This window comes from Polypterus senegalus, chromosome 1, assembly GCF_016835505.1.
Source record: "Polypterus senegalus isolate Bchr_013 chromosome 1, ASM1683550v1, whole genome shotgun sequence".
NCBI classification, from domain to species: domain Eukaryota; kingdom Metazoa; phylum Chordata; class Cladistia; order Polypteriformes; family Polypteridae; genus Polypterus; species Polypterus senegalus.
The window spans coordinates 69,270,212-69,289,906 of NC_053154.1; the positions used below are offsets into that span (position 1 = coordinate 69,270,212).

A 19,695-nucleotide genomic window follows, 5' to 3' on the forward strand; every position below is an offset into this window, starting at 1 on the left:
GTCATAAGCTAACATTTGACTAAAATGAATAGACTCCTGTGCCCTTTGTAATACTTACACCATCTGTTCAATCACTTGCTTCAAGTATTGGTAGTCAGCATAGTCTCCAGATGCTCCAAGTATAGTGTTGTTATTGACTTTCATGAGACGCGAGATGTTTCTAAATCTTGCCAATGAACCATAAGAGCCAAGCATATCTGCAGCAATGACCACTCCTTTCTCAAACTTCACCCCCAAAACTGATGTCCCAGTTACCATGGGGTTGCTGTAGAGTGTGACAGGGAAAAACAGCAGGGTCAAAAAGCAGGCATTCAATGCGTTACACAAAAACATCTTCAAAGCAGCCCTCCAGTACACATCATCTATGGGAAGTCTGCAAAGGCCACTCAATTAGTAAGACTGTACATTAACTGACATCTGCATTTTTCAAGTCAAGTGTGTGATCGTAAGATCACTTGTTACATGGGCAGAACACCTGATCAGCCTTACCTAAAGCTGTATCTGCCACATCATGTACAGTTTTACTCCACAAATATGGAGGACACAACTACTTGGACTCATTTTATCAGTTGCCTGGTATTATGGTGTAAAGTAACACTACAGTGATCTTCAAGTCATGGTTTGAATCTGTTTTACAAACATTAACTGAAGAGAGATGCCACACTGCGTACTTTACTCTCTGCAAAAATTTCATCTTTATGTAGTCCAATTATCTGCATAATTCTTATTTTTTTTTAATTAAACCAGTAAAAGAAAAAAAAGTGCCAATATACTACAAATACTATTTTATGTATTCCAAAACTGCTTTTTTTTTTTTTAATAAATAAAAAGTGATGGCAAATGGCACAGCAGTTAGAACTGCTGCTTAAAAGTTCCACCCAACCCAACCCAACCACTGCGGAATCTGCAGGCCAGTTCAGTACCCAGACTCTACTACAGTGAAGCCATGCTGCTGTAAAAGGTGCTGTATGCGACTTAGCATTGTCTTGTAAAAATAAGCAAGGCCTTCCCTGAAAAAGGCGTTGTCTGGATAGGAGTGTATGTTGCTCTAAAACCTGAATATATACCTTTCAGCACCGATGATGACTTTCTAGATGTGCAAGCTGCCAATTCCACAGGCACTAATGCACCCCCATACCATCAGAGACGTAGGCTTTTGAACAGATAGCCGATAGCAAGCAGGATGGTCCCTCTCCTCTTTATTCCAGACGAGACAGTGTTCACATTTTTTTTCCGAAAAGAATTTCAAATTTTAATTAGTCTGCCCACAGAACAGTTTTCCACTTTGCCTCAGTCCATTTTAAATGAGCTTTGGCCCAGAGAAAACAGCAGCGTTTCTCAATCAAGTTCACATATGGTTTCTTCTTTGCATGACAGAGTTTTGACCTGCATTTGTGGATGGCACGGCAAACTGTGTTGCCAGACAATGATTTCTCAAAGTGTTCCTGAGCCAATGCAGTGATTTCCATGACAGAATCATGCCTTCTTTTAATGCAGTGCTGCCTGGGGGCCCGAAGATCACAGGCATCCAATATTGTTTGTGAACCTTGTCCCTTGTGCACAGAGATTTCTCCAGATTCTCTGAATTTTTTGATGATGTTTTGTACTGTACATGCAATTTTACACTGAGGAACATTATTCTGAAATTGTTCCACAACCTGTAGATGCAGTTTTTGGGTAGATTAGTCAACTTCTGCACATCTTTACTTCTGAGAGACTCTGCCTCTCTAAAATGCTCTTTTTATACCCAAGTTATTAACTAGTTGCAAAATTCTCCTCCAGCTGTTTCTTTTTAGTACCACTTACTTTTTCAACCCTTTGTTGCACCATCCTAATTTTTTGAGACACGTTGCTGCCATCAAATTCCAAGGGATCTAATATTTTTCATGAAATAGTAAAAATGTGTTTCGTCCAAAGACATGCAGGTTAGGTGCATTGGCGATTCTAAATTGTCCCGTGTGTGTGTGTGTGTGTGTGTATGTGCACGCGTACCCTGCAGTGGGCTGGCACCCTGCCCAGTGTTCGTTTCCTGCCTTACACCCTGTGTTGGCTGGGATTGGCTCCAGCTGACCCTCATGACCCTATAGTTAATGTCTCACTTTAAACATTTGATATGTTTTATATGTTCTACTGTGAATAAAATATGGGTTTATGAGATTTGCAAATCACTGCATTCAGCTCCCCAAATTTTGGAATTGGGGTTGTACTTGCCTATCTAAAGCAATTTTACCATTTATATAAGTGTTAAATACATTAGATCTGGATGAAAATATCTGTAAGGTGTATCTACATTTCATGTTAGCAAATATTAATCCATGTTTATTATCTATATGGAGCATGCATTACAATGATACATCATCTGACATCAAGTCAAAACCCAAATGACACTTATTTTTTTAATTGTATTCACTATATTGCGAACAGCAGCAATATTTTTACATTATTTCTGGGATACTTTAAGGCGGCACAATTTTTCCACTTAACACAATCAAATTACCCAACTTGCTCAAAGTCTCACTGCTGGTTGAGGTTGCAATTGCAAGCTCTGACCGTTACTATTCAACTGCTTGTAATTTGGGGGCGATTAACCTGGTATAAGCACCCGTTATCTACAAAGTATATAATTACCAAGATGTATTTTCTATTTTTTTCCACCTTCAGATCAGAACACAACCAACCACCCAGAGAAATGTCAAAGCTGAATGGGCGATGTGAACGAAGGTAGCGGGCTTTCTCGACAAATGTTACTCTAGAAAGTATACTTGAACCATACAAGCACACAGAAATAACATGGCGTTATTATTTTAACATGCAGATTTCGGTTAAATAGCGCAACACATGTTATATCCCGTGAGTGCCGGTGCTGCCTTAAAACATAACACGTACACAAGAGTATAATCGGCCTGGAAAGCAAAACATGCATTAAAGTATAGGAAAATCACTGCGAAGGATTGCAATTCCATACGATTCGTTGCTTTATTTATATAACTACCAAGTTTAAAAAAAAATAAAAAAAATAAAGAAGCATTCGCCTCCGTCTCCCTTTGCCTAAAGCCACCATGTTGATGAGACAGCACATAGATTCGCTCACATTTGAAAGTGAAAGCGCTGGCGTCATATTTGTTATTTAAATGCTTCTTCTCCCGAACAAGACACAGCTCAAAACTTACAGGGTATGTTTGATAGGTCCACATCCTGGGAACGTGTATTCGCTTTGACCAGGAAAGTTATAAAACTGCCCAGGTTTCGGTCCGCTGCCCCACAAATTCATCCTAAACTGATCGGGCTCCATCTTTGAAGCTGGCGGATGCCGGTGCGGAAGTGACGTCGATATTTAGCGGCGAAGCCTTGAACGTCACATGACCAGGGCATTGCACTGTGGGATTGAACTACGCTTACAAATGGACAGGATAAACTTGGCGTATTTGTTGGCAACTGCGGTCTGTAGAATTACTACTGCCTCAATTATTTCGCTTTATAACTATAAAACCTCAAGAGAATACATAGGCTACAACATCAACATAACCTAATGCACGTTTTTACTTAGCAAAAAAAATCTGTACTACCCGTTATCTGAAAAATCATACTAAAGGATCTTACTTTTATCTCTGATATTTTTGAGATTTAAGGTGCAATACATTGAACTGGCACGAATAAATCTTTTTTTCAGATACAATGAACCTTTTTTTTGTACAAATAGAGGTATATAATTTAATGACAGTTTCTTTAGTTTCTGGCCGCGGGATGAGCACAACATACAGTACCTGTCATGATCAGGTAGTGCTTTAAAGAGTGGTGGAGAACAAGCCAGTCATCAGGTTTAAGGAACATATCCAAAAGAACACAAGCAAGGTCCGTGAAGAAGACAGCGACTACTGACAAATGCAAATATATGCTAAGGTAAATGTCAAAGTCCTAACGAAACAGACATCATGACCAAAATTCTCACTAATTAACTTTAATTGCTAAACACAAATCTATGGCAAAGTAGTTCTCTTTAAAAGAATATCCAATCAAAGAAAAAAAATATATTTATATATATGATTTATTTTACTTTATGGCCAAGAAAAAGTTTTAATCTAGATTTTTCATGCAGAATGGACAGAAAAAAAGTTTTTGTTTTTTTTAATGATAGAAGCTAATAGTGTGCAATGCTCTGTACAATAGTAAGCAAAGTGAAAAAAAGTACTGCGTTACTCATGTTGCATAATCAATATATCAGTTATCCAGTTATACACTCAAAACGTGCAAAACATGCTTTTTTGTAAAAAAAATTTTAAAAAGGTACTTGAAAAATAATCGCCAATTTTGCAGGACCTTTTTCAAAACTCAGGAAATTTTAGTAGCACTCTCACCACAGGAGTGTGTAGTTCCTGGCACTGTATTTTTTTTAGCTCCTACTCCAGAGTATGTACTTTTTGTTCAAACAGGAACTGTCGTGGGTGAAGCTCAGGTGATGAATTGTGCTGCTTAGTTGACCACAAGCACTGGCGCCATCTTACAAATCTGTTAGTAGTTTGGACTTTGGATAGTTATCGGCGAAGATGGAGTGCTGCACTTCGCACCACGTCAGTCTTTATAATCTTCCCCATTCAGGAGTGTCTACCTGCAGACCTCCACAGCTCTGTGACTGAAGATCCAATTGTATTGCATGTTTATGTCTCTTGATTTACTCGACAGTCGTCATTATTTAAATCAGATAACCCTGCAACAGCCCTAATCTTAACAATAGTGTAATTGGGAGTGTGATGGAACATCACTGATGTATAATGCAAAGTGACAACCTCCTCAACAGACAGCCGCAGCTAGGCTCTAATGGAAAAAATGATATAATGGAGGCAAAGGAACTTGGACAAAAGTATAAAATAGAAAAACACAAACAAGTACAACAACAAGAGAGCATGGAAAACAAAAAAAAATACAATAGCAACGAAAAGGAGTCATAGTTTGGGGGTTTCTGTCGTTACTTTTAATTTTCATACCATTTTGGCGTATTATGTTTAACTTTTTAAATCAAATAAATTGTAACATTATATTTTATATATAATCACCAAAGGGCACAATTTTGAGTTAACAATTGATAGCAACACATTTCCGTTGCCACCATATGACAACCAGAAATTGCAGCACATTAACATCATCAGCCAGAAAGTATTAAAGATGGCAGTAAACAGTAACTTGCTTCTGAGATTTTAGATTAAAAATGTAATATTTTGTTGCATTAGCTGACTTAAAAATCATCTTTTAGGGAATTAGAGTTTTGGTTTATACATTGGACATGGTTATTGTGATACTTTGACCACCTGGCTTTGCCCCCTGTGGGTTGTTTTTGTTTTTTCCCTGTCTCATCTCCTGGTCCATTTTACAATTTTAATGCCTTTTTCGTTGCGGTAGAACAAGAGGGCAAACCTCTGGACAGTTCCTCAGTGTAACACTTAAGCATCAAACCATTTTTTAAATATTTTCAACAACTGGCAGTAAATTCAGATGATCTCTTCCAGTTTTATTTCTCAGTACAGAAAATGTGCACTTAGCATATTTTTAATGCTGGAATATACTCCCAAATACAGACAGCTAAAGGAAGCCTATGGAACAGCACAATGGCATAGTAAGAGTCTCAGGCACTGATTGTTCCTGTTCAATAAAGCTGGAGGTAGTCTTCATGTACAGTCAGGTCCCTAAGTATTTGGACAGTGACACAATTTTCATAATTTTGGCTCTGTACGTCACCACAGTGGATTTGAAATAAAGTAATCATTATGTGATTAAAGTGACTATAGACAAGTTTGAATTTTCTGGGAAATGTCAGCAGTTTTAGTTTTTTAACACAGTTCATGGTTTTCAATTGTCCATCTACTGAGATTAGCTCTTCTATGAAAACAAACAGTATAGCCAGATGTATAAATTATGAATACCATATATCAAAAATTGCTCGATGGCGAGCGCCTGGTGGCCGGGCCTGCACCCATGGGGCTCGGCCGGGCACAGCCCGAAGAGGTAACGTGGGTCCTCCTCCCCATGGGCTCACCACCTATGGGAGGGGCCAAGGAGGTTGGGTGCAGTGTGAGTTGGGTGGTGGCGGGCGGGACCTTGGCGGTCTGATCCTCGGCTACAGAAACTGGCTCTTGGGACGTGGAATGTCACCTCTCTGAAGGGGAAGGAGCCTGAGCTAGTGCGCGAGGTCGAGAGGTTACGGCTAGATATAGTCGGACTCACCTTGACGCACAGCTTGGACTCTGGAACCAATCTCCTTGAGAGGGGCTGGACTCTCTACCACTCTGGAGTTGCCCCCGGTGAGAGGCGCCGAGCAGGTGTGGGCATACTTATTGCCCCCACTGGAGCCTGTGCATTGGGGTTTACCCCGTGGACGAGGGTGGCCTCCCTCCGCCGGGTGGGGAAGGGTCCTGACTGTTGTTTGTGCGTATGCGCCGAACAGCAGTTTGGAGTATCCACCCTTTTTGGAGTCTCTGAAGGGGTTGCTAGAGGGCATACCTTCTGGGGATTCCCTCGTTTTGCTGGGAGACTTCAATGCTCACGTGGGCAATGACAGTGAGACCTGGAAGGGCGTGATTGGGAGGAATGGCCCCCCCGATCTGAACCCGAGCGGTGTTTTGTTATTGGACTTCTGTGCTCATCACGGATTGTCCATAACGAACACCATGTTCAAGCATAAGGGTGTTCATATGTGCACTTGGCACCAGGACACCCTAGGCCTCAGGTCGATGATCGACTTTGTGGTCGTGTCGCCGGACTTGCGCCATATGTCTTGGACACTCGGGTGAAGAGAGGGGCGGAGCTGTCAACTGATCACCACCTGGTGGTGAGTTGGCTTCGATGGTGGGGGAAGATGCCGGTCAGACCTGGTAGGCCCAAACGTGTTGTGAGGGTCTGCTGGGAACGGCTGGCAGAGTCCCTGTCAGAAGTAGCTTCAACTCCCACCTCCGCAGAACTTCAACCACGCCCCGAGGGAGGTGGGGACATTGAGTCCGAATGGGCCATGTTCCGTGCCTCTATTGTTGAGGCGGCTGACCGGAGCTGTGGCCGCAAGGTGGTCGGTGCCTGTCGTGGCGGCAATCCCCAACCCGCTGGTGGACACCGCGTGAGGGATGCCGTCAAGCTGAAGAAGGAGTCCTATAGGACTTTTTGTCCTGTGGGTCTCTGGAGGCAGCTGATAGGTACCGCAGGCCAAGCGAACGCGGCTTGGTTGTTGCTGAGGCAAAACTCGGGCATGGGAGGAGTTTGGAGAGGCCATGGAGAACACTTTGGACGGCTTCGAGGAGATTCTGGTCCACCGTCCGCGCCTCAGGAGGGGAAGCAGTGCAGTGTCAACACCGTATATGGTGGGGATGGTGCGCTGCTGACCTCACTGACGTTAGGGTCGGTGGGAGGAGTACTTCAAGACCTCCTCAATCCCACTAACATGCCTTCCACGAGGAAGCAGAGCCTGGGGACTCTGAGGTGGGCTCTCCCATCTCTGGGACTGAAGTCACCGAGGTGGTCAAAAACTCCTTGGTGGCAGGGCCCCGGGTGGATGAGATACCGAGTTCCTTAAGGCTCTGGATGTTGTAGGACTGTCTTGGTTGACACGCCTCTGCAACATCGCATGGACATCGGGACAGTGCCTCTGGATTGGCAGACCGGGGTGGTGGTCCCCCTCTTTAAAAAGGAGGACCGGAGGGTGTGTTCCAACTATAGAGGGATCACACTCCTCAGCCTCCCTGGAAAAGTCTATTCGGGGTTCTGGAGAGGAGGGTCCGCCGGATAGTCGAACCTCGGATTCAGGAGGAACAGTGTGGTTTTCGCCCTGGTCGCGAACAGTGGACCAGCTCTTCACCCTTAGCAGAGTCCTGAGGGTGCATGGGAGTTTGCCCGACCGGTCTACATGTGTTTTGTGGACTTGGAAAAGGCATTCGACCGTGTCCCTCGGGAATCCTGTGGGGGTGCTCGGGAGTATGGGGTACCGGACCCCTGATAAGAGCTGTTCGGTCTCTGTACAACCGTGTCAGAGCTTGGTCCGCATTGCCGCAGTAAGTCGAGCCCGCTTCCAGTGAGAGTTGGACTCGCCAGGGCTGCCCTTTGTCACCATTCTGTTCATAACTTTTATGGACAGAATTTCTAGGCGCAGCCAGGGTGTTGAAGGGGTCCGGTTTGGTGGACTCAGGATTGGGTCACTGCTTTTGCAGATGATGTTGTCCTGTTTGCTTCATCAGGCCGTGATCTTCAGCTCTCTGGATCGGTTCGCAGCTGAGTGTGAAGCGGCTGGGATGAGAATCAGCACCTCCAAATCCGAGAGCATGGTCCTCAGCCGGAAAAGGGTGGAGTGCCCTCTCAGGGTTGGGGAGAGATCCTGCCCCAAGTGGAGGAGTTCAAGTATCTCGGGATCTTGTTCACGAGTGAGGGAAGAATGGAGCGTGAGATCGACAGGCGGATCGGTGCGGCATCCGCAGTGATGCGGCTCTGCATCGGTCTGTCGTGGTGAAAAGGAGCTGAGCCGTAAGGCAAAGCTCTCAATTTACCAGTCGATCTACCTTCCTACCCTCACCTATGGTCATGAGCTATGGGTAGTGACCGAAAGAACGAGATCGCGAATACAAGCGGCTGAAATGAGTTTCCTCCGCAGGGTGTCTGGGCTTTCCCTTAAAGATAGGGTGAGAAGCTCAGTCATCCGGGAGGGGCTCAGAGTAGAGCCGCTGCTCCTCCGCATCGAGAGGAGTCAGATGAGGTGGCTCGGGCATCTGATCAGGATGCCTCCTGGACGCCTCCCTGGTGAGGTGTTCCGGCACGGCCAACCGGGAGGAGGCCCCGGGGAAGACCCAGGACACGCTGGAGGGACTATGTCTCCCGGCTGGCCTGGGGAACGCCTTTGGGATTCTCCCGAAGAGCTGGAAGAAGTGGCCGGGAGAGGGAAGTCTGGGCCTCTCTGCTTAAGCTGCTGCCCCTGCGACCCGACCTCAGATAAGCGGAAGAGAATGGATGGATGGATGGATGGATATATCAAAAATTGCTAAAAATGTTGACTTGTGGGGGAAAACTGTCAAACTCCAGCTAGGAAAAAAAAGAACAGATATATTTTTCACAAAAATACTCAAATATCAAATCTCCAAGAGCAGAAAAGGTGAAAGGAGTTGCCTGAAAAGGCAAAGACAATCCAGAGATAAACAATTCCCAATACACAATTCAGAAGGCAAAGTCAAAAACACAGCAAAAAGTCAAAAGTCCAGAAAATTCACAAGAAAACAGAGATGTTAAAAGAAAAGACTCACCAATGCCAGTGCAATCAATGAACCGCAAGGGACTGTGGGTTTTCGTCAGCCTTTATAAGGCTAAGGGCAGTCCCTTGTGGTGCTTGGCAGGTGGGACCACCCACAAAGCACATGGTACATAGATAAAGATACCTAGACATAAAGAATCACATAATCAATCATTTTAACATAAAAAAATTGTTTAACATAAACAAAACAGTCATAAAAGAGACATTTGAACTCCAACCAGGATACACAACATTATGCTACATGGGTTAAACGCTAAGGTTAGTTGTTGTTTTGCTCTAGATTCTCATCATCCACTTCTCAACTGCCTTTTAACATTACAGGTTCACTGGGAGCTGCGGCCTACCTCAGTAGCTTTGAGTAATAGTGAGGAAACAAGCTTTGTTAGAACTTGTTCTTTCACATATAACATACTAGCTGTTCCCTGTGGCTTCACTCGCGTAGTAGTGAAACAGGACAAACTTTAAAAATCAATAAAAAAATAAAAATGTAATTTGTATTGAGAAGAATTTATATTGATAGCTTTCTTATCTAAGGGCCTCTTCATATACAGTATTTTTGGCTTTGCTATCGGGGTGAAAATGTAGCTGTGATCACTTTGCCAAAAATGTAAAATGTTGGCAAGGTATCTCTGGCCAAGCGGAACGCAGGTACAGTCCAACTTCAAACTCTGGCACTGTAACTGATTGTGTTCAGCTCTGACAGGACAGCATACGCCTGGTGGGGAGAAGAGCACATGGCCATGATATCTCTGGCGATCAGCAGCTACTCTTTAAAACACACGTAGCTATGATCTCTCTCTGAAAAAAACATTCTCAAAAATGTGAAACGTTACTCTTTAACAATCTCTAGATGACAATGTCTGCTGAGCAAACAGCTTGAACACGTGGCGAGACATAGAGTAACTTGAACGGAGGCTGGCGCGTGAGTGAGGAGGGCCCTGCCCGGCTACCTACTCCTGATGTCACACTTCCCCCTAACCCTTGGCACACAGCCTGTCTCTTGGATTTGTGCTAATAAATCGCTGCCGGAACTGAACTATGATACTTAGCACAATGAAAGAAGCAGCAAAATCAACTAGAATGTTCACGCAGATTATAGAAAAAACCTGATCTAAATCTGTTAAGTAGTTCTTTTGTGAAGAGTGGACAGACGGACAGACATTGGATTTTTTATATATATATATACAAGGGGCTTCGCCCCCTGCTCGCTTTGTTCACCAATCCCTGTGTTTGGTTAATCGGATATACAATTAAAATTTTTTTTTTCTTTGGAATTGTTTCAATTTCATTATTTGCACTTTTACTTTAAAGCTTCATTAAAAACAATATTTTTTGGAGACACATTGTGACAATGCAACGTATAACTGCCCATGAGTGAATATTGTTCCTGTTTCTCTAATAAATAATCCGACTTTTTCTAATGCTTGTCCCTGTGATTTATTGATTGTCATAGCAAAAGCTATTCTCACAGTAAACTGTAAACATTTTAATACGAATGGCATATCACAACTCCTTTGGTGTGTAATGTTATTCTCAGAATATGTACATTACCTTTCTTTTTGCCTGTTAAAATTTGCATCGCTTCCCCGTGATCATAAATATACACCTGACCGAATTGTGTATTCTTTGAAATTCAACTTGTCGTTGCTTTAACTGTTGCGGGACCACAGATTCTCATAGCGTATGGTCTATTATTGTGTAAATCCACGTTTTGTCCATTGAATGATACGAATGCAAAAAGACTTTGTTGTCTACTCTTTGCCTTTTATTTGCTATTTTTTCAATTATACCTGGTTCTGATGATTAATCACCTTTTGTTTGCGGTAATGCGATCTTTTCTATCTTTTCTTTGATACTGTAGCGACTGACATGATAAAGTGTCACAAACGTTTTACTTGAACAATCACCGACTTTGTAACCCCAAACACAACTTTCTAGCACCCTCTCCAATTCCTCATCCCCCACGTCTCGCCCCCCCCTTACCGCATCAATCAATACCCCGCTATCAGTCTTCCGTGCTGTACTCTGCCCTCCTTCAATTGGACCGAATAGTCACTTAAAACCAAAAAGGCTGCAACCTGGCTGGGACGCTGCAGTACTTTGGATTTTTACTGGTTTCATAATCTCTTATCTGCCTTTTTTTTCTCTCCAACGCCTTTGGGCGTTTATTCTCCATACTGTCCTTATACGCTGTATATGTGTTGAGAGCACATGATCTGTGTGAACTATGTGCTTTAAAAAAGATGTACTCTTATATGATATCTGTTGTAAGTAGGGCATGTCTTGCAAGAATGTCATGTTCCTCGTCCCCGCCAGACGGCCCTGGCACAGTCTCTTGGCACCAAGTTTCATGTTTACGGTCCCCGCAAGATGCTCCGTGGCAAGTCCCTTTTGTCTCACGGGTCTTTTAAATGTCTTTCGAGAACTTCCGAGAAGATCACGTATCGTTGCCTTGCTTTTGCTTTCCAGGTTTTTTTTTTATAATATATATATATATATATATATATATATATATATATATATATATATATATAGATATAGATATAGATATAGATATAGATATATAGTTATATACACATGCACACCAAGTTGCTAATTAACATGACATGCATATCTTTGGAGTGTAGGATGACACTAGAATACCTGTAGGAAACACACATGGTTACAGAGACAGCATGTAGTCTCTACCCATATCAGAAATAAACTGGGGAATCAAACCCAGGTAGATTGAGATGGGCAGCAAAAACACTAAAAACAGCAACAAAGTGCCACCCATGGTACTGGAAATACAGTTCAAATAATCTGAATCCAAAGAGTGCTTTTGATGCTGTAACATACACTGGAATAAGGAGAAAACCCATAGATTTTTATCTAAGGACACATTTGTTTTCTTCTTCTGCAACTCCTGTTACAACTCCTCCTGCTAATTCGGTTTAGGGCCACTGGAGACACCACCAAAGCAACAAATATACAGGATTTCAGTGAATTGCTTTTGCTGAACTTGGACTGCTGGCTTTCCCTCCCCAACGACTTTTCTCTGTGTCTGGAAAATTAGTCTTTTTGCTATCCCTTCATCCATCCTACAGGGCTATTCAACTCAACATTCCCACCATTGCTATTCATCTAATTTTTCCAAAACAGCATCAAGTCGAGTTTCAAAGTACAGTGGAACCGAAGTAATTTCCCCCATAGGATTGTATGTAAATGCAATTAATCCGTTCCAGACCGTACAAACTATATGTAAATATATTTTTTTTTAAGATTTTTTAACTAACAAAATACCCGCGCTTCGCAACGGAGAAGTTGTGTGTTAAAGAAGTTATGAAAAAGAAAAGGAAACATTTTAAAAATAACGTAACATGATTGTCAATGTAATTGTTTTGTCACTTATATGAGTGTTGCTGTCATCAAGGATTTGATTATCATTATTTCTTTCAATCAGGTTCGTATTTGGAGGACATGTTGTGTTCAAGTTACATTCTGTATATGTCAACCGTTTTAAAGATAACCGGTTTCATTCTTCGAAGTGTTTACTACCCAAATCGCTACTCATGAATCTAAGATGTTTAACAGGCATTCCCGGTATTAATTGTGGATTTGCCTGTGAATATTTAGCGGCAGCGTGTCTATGAACTTTTGGCATTGCCTGCGAGTATTTAGCGGCAGTGTCTCTATTAAGTTGTGGATTTGCCTGGGAGTATTTAGCGGCAGCATGTCTATTAACTTGTGGATTTTTCTGTGAGTATTTGGCGGCAGCGTCACAAAGTTTTTTCGTCTAGCTGCATCAAAAAATGTACCACGACGTCTGACACGCCTCCTTTTTACTGTTTTCTCACAGCTTGGATTGCTGCTGTCATAATCGGTTTGAGTTTCGTGGTTTGTTTCAATTACATTAGTATTTGCAGGACTTGTTGTGTTGAAGTGACATTCAGCATCTGTCAAGCGTTGTAAGCATACAACCGGCTTCATCGATAACTTTGCATCCAGCTTTTGAGAGTTCAAACATTCATAAACATCAAAGTGTCCACTACTCAAATCGTCACCTGTGAATCTGAGATGTTTAAGAGGCATTGGCGGTTGTCCAAAGATGTAAAATATTTGGCCATTTCGGTACACTTGAAATCATCGGCACGCACAAACCGAAAGTGAAACTGGCTTGTTCATATACCGAGTGTGTGGTCATGAACAGATGCAAAAGTTTGGCGAACTTTTTGGTCGTAAACCGATTTGTACATGTTCAGAGACGTTCGTGAACCAAGGTTCCACTGTACCTAACTTATTGCTCTCTACCACACTAATTAATAATTTATTTCATGTGTCTGTGGTTCTCTGTGTGAAGAAAAACTTTGCAACATTTGAGCAAAATTAGCCGTCAACTAGTTTCCATCTGTATTTCAGTGGTCTTGTTAAAACAACAATTGGGATCCACTGTATTAATTCATTTAATAATTTGAAACACTTCAGTCATGTCACCTCTTTAACTCTGCTTAAACTGAAAAGGTTTAATTCCTTCAATCTCTCGTCATAGTTCATACATCATAGTCCAGGAATCAGCCTAGTCTCTCTTCTTTCTCTGTACTTCCTCAAGTGCTGCTATGTGTTTGTTGTAATATGGCTATCAAAACTACAAAAGATGCTTAGATGAGGCCTCACGAGCGTGTTATAATATACAGTACTGTACTTAGCACAAGCTCCCTTCACTTATACTACACACATCATGCTACACACTGCAACCCATCATTCTATTACCCTTTTTAAATGTGCCTGTACACTGGATATAGGTACTGATGAGTCCACTATGACTACTGCAGTAGATTCTTCTCATAAGGAGTACTTTCGAGTTTCAAACCTCCCATGTGGTCCTAGCGACTTGTTTGCTTCAATCTATTTAATATAAGTAGCACTTCATCCACTACAAGTAACAAATCACGAAGCACAGTGCCTCTTTGGCAGTTCATATTACTGCTGAGAAGTTAGGCACTTAGTCATACATGTAAACTTCACAAAAATGCAAGTTAAAAGCATTTGCTATTTAAGTGTGTATTTTAATTCATCCTGTGGCTAGTCGCACCATGGGTTTAAGTGATATGATTCTTTTTACAGCTTGTTTGTTTAGTTTAAGAGCTGCAGATATCACTGGAAGTGAAATGCCCCTACTGGTCTCATTTTAATTAAATGATCACTAGTGGACTGGCAAGGGTGATTGTCAATTATTAGCCTGCCGACAGGGCCAGTAGGGGTGATGAGAGCAGAAACACTTTTAGGAGCTGTGGCGGTGCAGCAAGGACACACCCTTAGTGTTCCTGAGCACTTCACCTCCTCCTTGGCCATTCTTTTACTTCTAACATCTCTGCGGGTCATCTTTCACCTCTTCTGCAATATTTTTTTCTGTAGCTTTTCTAATAAGTTTTAAACATTGGTCTCATAAGATCTGTGGTTACCGCTGGAATTATCTGCCTTTTCACTGCTGGAATTAGACACTTTATATTAACCTCTTTTTCAGCTTCTGATTTATCCATCAGGGAGTTCTCTCTTGTTTTTTTCTGCTTCTAAATTTCAAGATGAACTTGTACAGCATTATATGTCAAACACTTTTAAAACTGCTCCACTACCCCTCGACTGACTCCATCCTTAAAAAAGTTTATCTTTTTTAAATTTTGCAACATGTGATCAAAATTTGCTCTACTTGAATTAAACTTAAGCACCATTAGTTTTTGAGTATGCGCTGTGCCAAAACGCTGTGAAGTATATGATAGTGTCGTCACTAGATCCTCATGGTTCAATCACATTGACCCTCTGAATCCCATCCTGAATATTCCAAACTAATAAATCCAGAAAGGCGAATCCCTTGTTGCTGTTTTAACATATTGTTTTACTAAAAACCCCTGCCCTTGAGCACCACTATTTAAAGGGATGGCAGAGTTAACATTTGGGTAATTAAAGTTCCCCTCAGCTATAATATTCCCTGTTAACTTGTTTTTCTGTTATTAAATACATCTACTCATTGCACTGATGGTTATAACACACCATACAAGACAATATACAGCACAGAACAAGCAGAGGGAGATTACATACAAAATGAAGAAAAAAATCTGAAGGATTTTTAAAGAGGTCAGCCTTTTGGATTCGATCTGTAAACAGTGCATTCTTCCCAAATCCCCCAGACAATTTACTACTTGACAAAGTATTATGAAATTGCCAAATAAAAAGTACAGTGTTGAGTAATGCAAAGTCACCATGACTGGAATACTTGCCAAAGACCCCCATAAACCTATAGATAAACAAGGCAGTAAAATGAACAGAAAGACAAATTGCAGAACAAAATGAAAAGTTACAGCTGATGTAAGTCAAGTCTACAATAAAACATAGCATTTTGTAACTAACTTTATCACTCCTTCCTTAATAATAAGAACTAAAATGTAATTTTAAAGGATTAGGCTATATTGTACCAGGTGGTGCTTTAAAAATGACCCAGTAACTCATCCCGTACACATACTGACATCTATTGTGGTTATCAATGTGTCAATTTTCTACATTTTCAGCAGGTTTCACTTCGTCTGCCCAAAGAAATCTCACTGCAGGGCATTATTCAACAATGGTGCAGTCCCACAGCAGAGCATCCATGTTCACTTGACCTTGGCTTCAACTAAACTAATGGCAGAGTGCTGCGCTGCATGTATTCCAACTACCCATAAGCCATCACAAACGTGTTGTATTGCATCAGCTTCTATACATTGCATTCATTTTCAAATTACCTTTACTTTTTGATTGACTCTAGTACTAATATCCTTCTCAAACTAAATAATTAATCCAAAAACACATATGGTTATGTTCTTTAAGAAGAATGATTAAAGATTATTCACAAGTGAATAGAAAAAATGTATCTAAGAAAAAAAATACGTTTCCTGTGAGATGTCTGAGGTGTACCAGTTCTTAACAGGTGACACATGGTGGCAATGATGCATTAAGCAGAGTTCAAACTCATTAAATGAAGTACAGCACTCAAGCACCCAGCAAAAACGTCTTAGGAAAAGATTTGATTTTTGATTTTTCCTTAAAGATTTTGAAAAATGATTTAACAGATTCTTGTGTGCCAAAGTTTAGATTATGCCAATTCTTTTTTCCACGCCTAAATAAGGACTTTGCTTCACCACTTGCTGCACAAAATCAGTCCAACAGGACAAACAGTATGTAACATTTGAACACTGTACATGAAGCATTAGGTGTATGGCAACTGTCAGCCCAGGAATGGATGCCAGTCCATTACAGGACACTCTCACACTTTCGTTACACAAATTCTTCTCCTTAGAGTTAGAGCTTACTGTAATTGTCATGCTTTTCTGTCCACTCTGCTTGACCATTATGGACTTTGATCTTCAAGGAAGCTCTGTTGTAGGGTAGGTTAAGAGGGTGCCATGGGGACAGTTGATTTTACTCTGTTATCATTTCTACATGCTATTCATTCCCTATATGAACACAGTGACCGCTTCATCCAAATATTAAGATATCAAGGTACAGCCGAAGATGTGAGGGCATCTAGTTGGGGAGGCTAGGGGTTGCATCGTTGCTTTATGCAGATAATGATATCCACATTGGCTGACCTGACTGTGACTTTCAGCACACTTGAACAATTCACAAAGAAGTGAGTAGTAGCACCTCCTATTCTGAAGTCATGGTTCTCTTGTGGAAAAGAGTTGATCGCTCTCTCCAGCTGAGGGGGGACAGATACCCTTAGTGGGAGAGTTCATGTATCTCAGAATTATGTTCACAAATAATGGAAGAAGGGACTGGACTGGAGAGAAGTCTAAAGTCAAATATCTCGGTTTACCAGTCAATCTATGTCCCTGGTCTCACCTATGACCATGAGCGGATTGTATATACTAGTGACAGAAATGAGTTTTCTTTGTAGGACTGCTAGGGTGACAATCCATGACAGGGTGGGAATTTCAGATGAGAGCCTCAGAGTAGAGTCACTGTTCCTGTGGATCAGAGGAGCCAGCTGAGGTGGTTTTGGTGTGACACAAAGATACCTTCCTGAAGCTCTGCTTTAGCTCCTCCTGGCATATCCCAGTAAGCAGAGACCCTATGGCAGACATGGGACTTGCTGGAAAGATGGTACATCTCAGCTGGCATAGGGAAGTTGGAACAGCCCATGAATTGCTGGAATTGGGAAATGGAGACAGGGAAATGTGGTCTGACCCGGTGCTGTAACCTTTACCAGGATAAACAGTTTGAGAAGATCAGATTGCATGAGACAATTTATATGATTGCTATAGTTGATTTATATTGATTGTCCTGTTTGATAAACTTTGTTTAAATGTATAAACATTTGACCACACTCAAAAATGCAAACTTGGCAACGGATTCACTTTGGAATGGTCATTAATGTTGAGTACAAATGCTGAAGAGAAGACTCGAGTAATGACTGAAACAGTGACGTGGAGCATTTCAAGTGGGGAAAAAAGAAGGGGTAGCACTATAGTTGTTTCTGCATAGTAATCCGTAAACCAATTGGAGATTAGAGAGATAGATAGATAGATAGATAGATAGATAGATAGATAGATAGATAGATAGATAGATAGATAGATAGATAGATAGATAGATAGATAGATAGATAGATAGATAGATTTCCAAAGGACCTACAAATTATGTTTGTTGAACAGTAAAGGGGTCCTCCAGCAAATATATGAGACCCCTCCATCTTTCATAAATCCACAACTTTCATTATACAGGGAGTTACACACCCTTTGGGATTGGTTGGTAAGGCTAAGGAGGTGTTGCCCTCTCTCCATTTCCAGCTGATTAACTACCTGATAACCAATTATAGCAATGTGAGAAGTGTCAGTACTACCCATTATTATCTGTACCAGCCCACTTCACGTTCCAGTAAGGCTCATATTGTAGCAGTATTAATAGGGAATGGGGTTGCAATCATATTGTAAACGATAATGACAAAATATCGCACGCTATATCAAATAAGAAGCAGGTGTCTAAGTGTACAACTGCGCTGCTTTTCCCAGAAACAATTATCGACAAGCCCTGTAGGGAGAGTGGGGCATTTAAAAAGTGAAAAAGAAAACAAAAACCTCGGCGGCAAGGATCCAAGAATGAAGCAGAAAAAGACGTAAACCAATAGAAACGAGAACGAACAATGCAGAGATCTGTGTCCTCAACCCTCACCGGCGCCAAAACGTCGAACACACTCAAAACAAATGCAAAAAGTGGGGGCGCTTCTCCCTGTTTGGGCCATGGCTTAGAACAGAAAAAAGCGCTAACCTTTCCCTGCCGGGCCGTCCAGCTGGCGCGCTGACCTGGATATCGATGGTCTCCATCGGACTCCGGACCGCTGGGACCGCCTCTCAGGCTGAAGGAGGGCGGTACTGAGCGCTATAAGAGTTAGCAAGTGCGAGCGTACGTGTCTGTCCAGGCAGTGAGCACCTGATAAGGACTGCGGGTAGAAGTTTGTTTCAGCGAGACGACATCCAGACAAGGGACTGGCTAATGATGGGTGAGACGCACAGAGTTGGATGGGGGAAGCCGCAGTTGGAGGGTCGCAGGGTGTGTGATTGTTGACTTTTTCAGCTGAGTTGTCCCATTGCTGTCATTCGGCGTTTCAGACAGTGATCGCTGCAAAGCCTCTCCAGTACCTTTATGTGTAAGATTGTATTAAACATTTTGCAAAATTAAGTATTATTTATAGTGTACACCCCCGCGACCCCGACTTGGATTAAGCTGGTTTGAGAATGTTCTATCAGTTTATATAAAATAGGCAAGTCCGTTTGTCATTTTTCGTCGATAACTCTTATTTTGAACGGTTGGTGTGTTGTCTGCACGTTTTCGGTAGCTGCTGTCTTTTTTACTGCACAGTTTACGTTTGCTTCTACTGATCCTGATTTGTTGGCCGCTTAAAACTTTGCATGTACTCCGTTGTAGTTGAACAGTTGTTTGCATTCGGGGTTGACTTGAAGTACAAGTGTACCGAGTAATCGCAAAATATACTTTCCATGTTCCACCAAAATGCAGCATGGCGCTCGAGAGGGACGTATTAAATGGTACTAAAATTCAGAATTGTATTTGTGTCACAAGACAACCCAAATCGGTTTACCTGAAGTAGTCATTAATCCTGTCAATACATGAAACCTAGCACGGTAGGGGTGTCTATATCTGTCAGCACACGCAACAACTTGCATCCGAATCCCTTTGAACAAACTTCATTCCATGATGCTTCTCAGATAGACCTTGACGTGGAGTACCTGTATTACCTTGTACACCTCAGCATGCACCTTCAAGGACGATTTAACTGCGAAGTCCAGGCTTTTTTGCTGGACAATAGCTTCCCAAACTAGTTTTATTGTGATAGTTTTCAGCGAGCCAGCCAAACTTTGTATTCTATATAGTGCCATCCACAGAGCATACAGTCTTGT

At 41.9% G+C, this 19,695-nt stretch overlaps 2 protein-coding genes across 4 annotated transcripts in view; one reads left to right on the forward strand and one right to left on the reverse strand.

Moving 5' to 3' along the window:
• Positions 1-18,618, reverse strand: part of psmb4 (proteasome 20S subunit beta 4) — a 29,291-nt gene extending 10,673 nt beyond the window's left edge. The window contains exons 1-2 of one of the 2 annotated variants that reach the window (XM_039750315.1): positions 18,548-18,618; positions 59-265 (exon numbers count right to left, since the gene is read on the reverse strand). In XM_039750315.1, the coding sequence (XP_039606249.1) occupies positions 59-265; positions 18,548-18,603 (263 nt within the window). In that variant the 5' untranslated portion in view covers positions 18,604-18,618. Of the gene's footprint in view, positions 1-58; positions 266-3,170; positions 3,323-18,547 lie in introns of those variants that run through there. The other variant, XM_039750306.1, reaches the window with a different exon arrangement.
• Positions 18,619-18,655: 37 nt separating this feature from the next.
• The window catches only part of selenbp1 (selenium binding protein 1), a 68,916-nt gene continuing 67,876 nt past the window's right edge, over positions 18,656-19,695 (forward strand). The window contains exon 1 of one of the 2 annotated variants that reach the window (XM_039750286.1): positions 18,656-18,829. In XM_039750286.1, coding sequence (XP_039606220.1) covers positions 18,799-18,829 — 31 coding nt within the window. In that variant the 5' untranslated portion in view covers positions 18,656-18,798. The remainder of the gene's footprint in view (positions 18,830-19,695) is intronic. The other variant, XM_039750293.1, reaches the window with a different exon arrangement.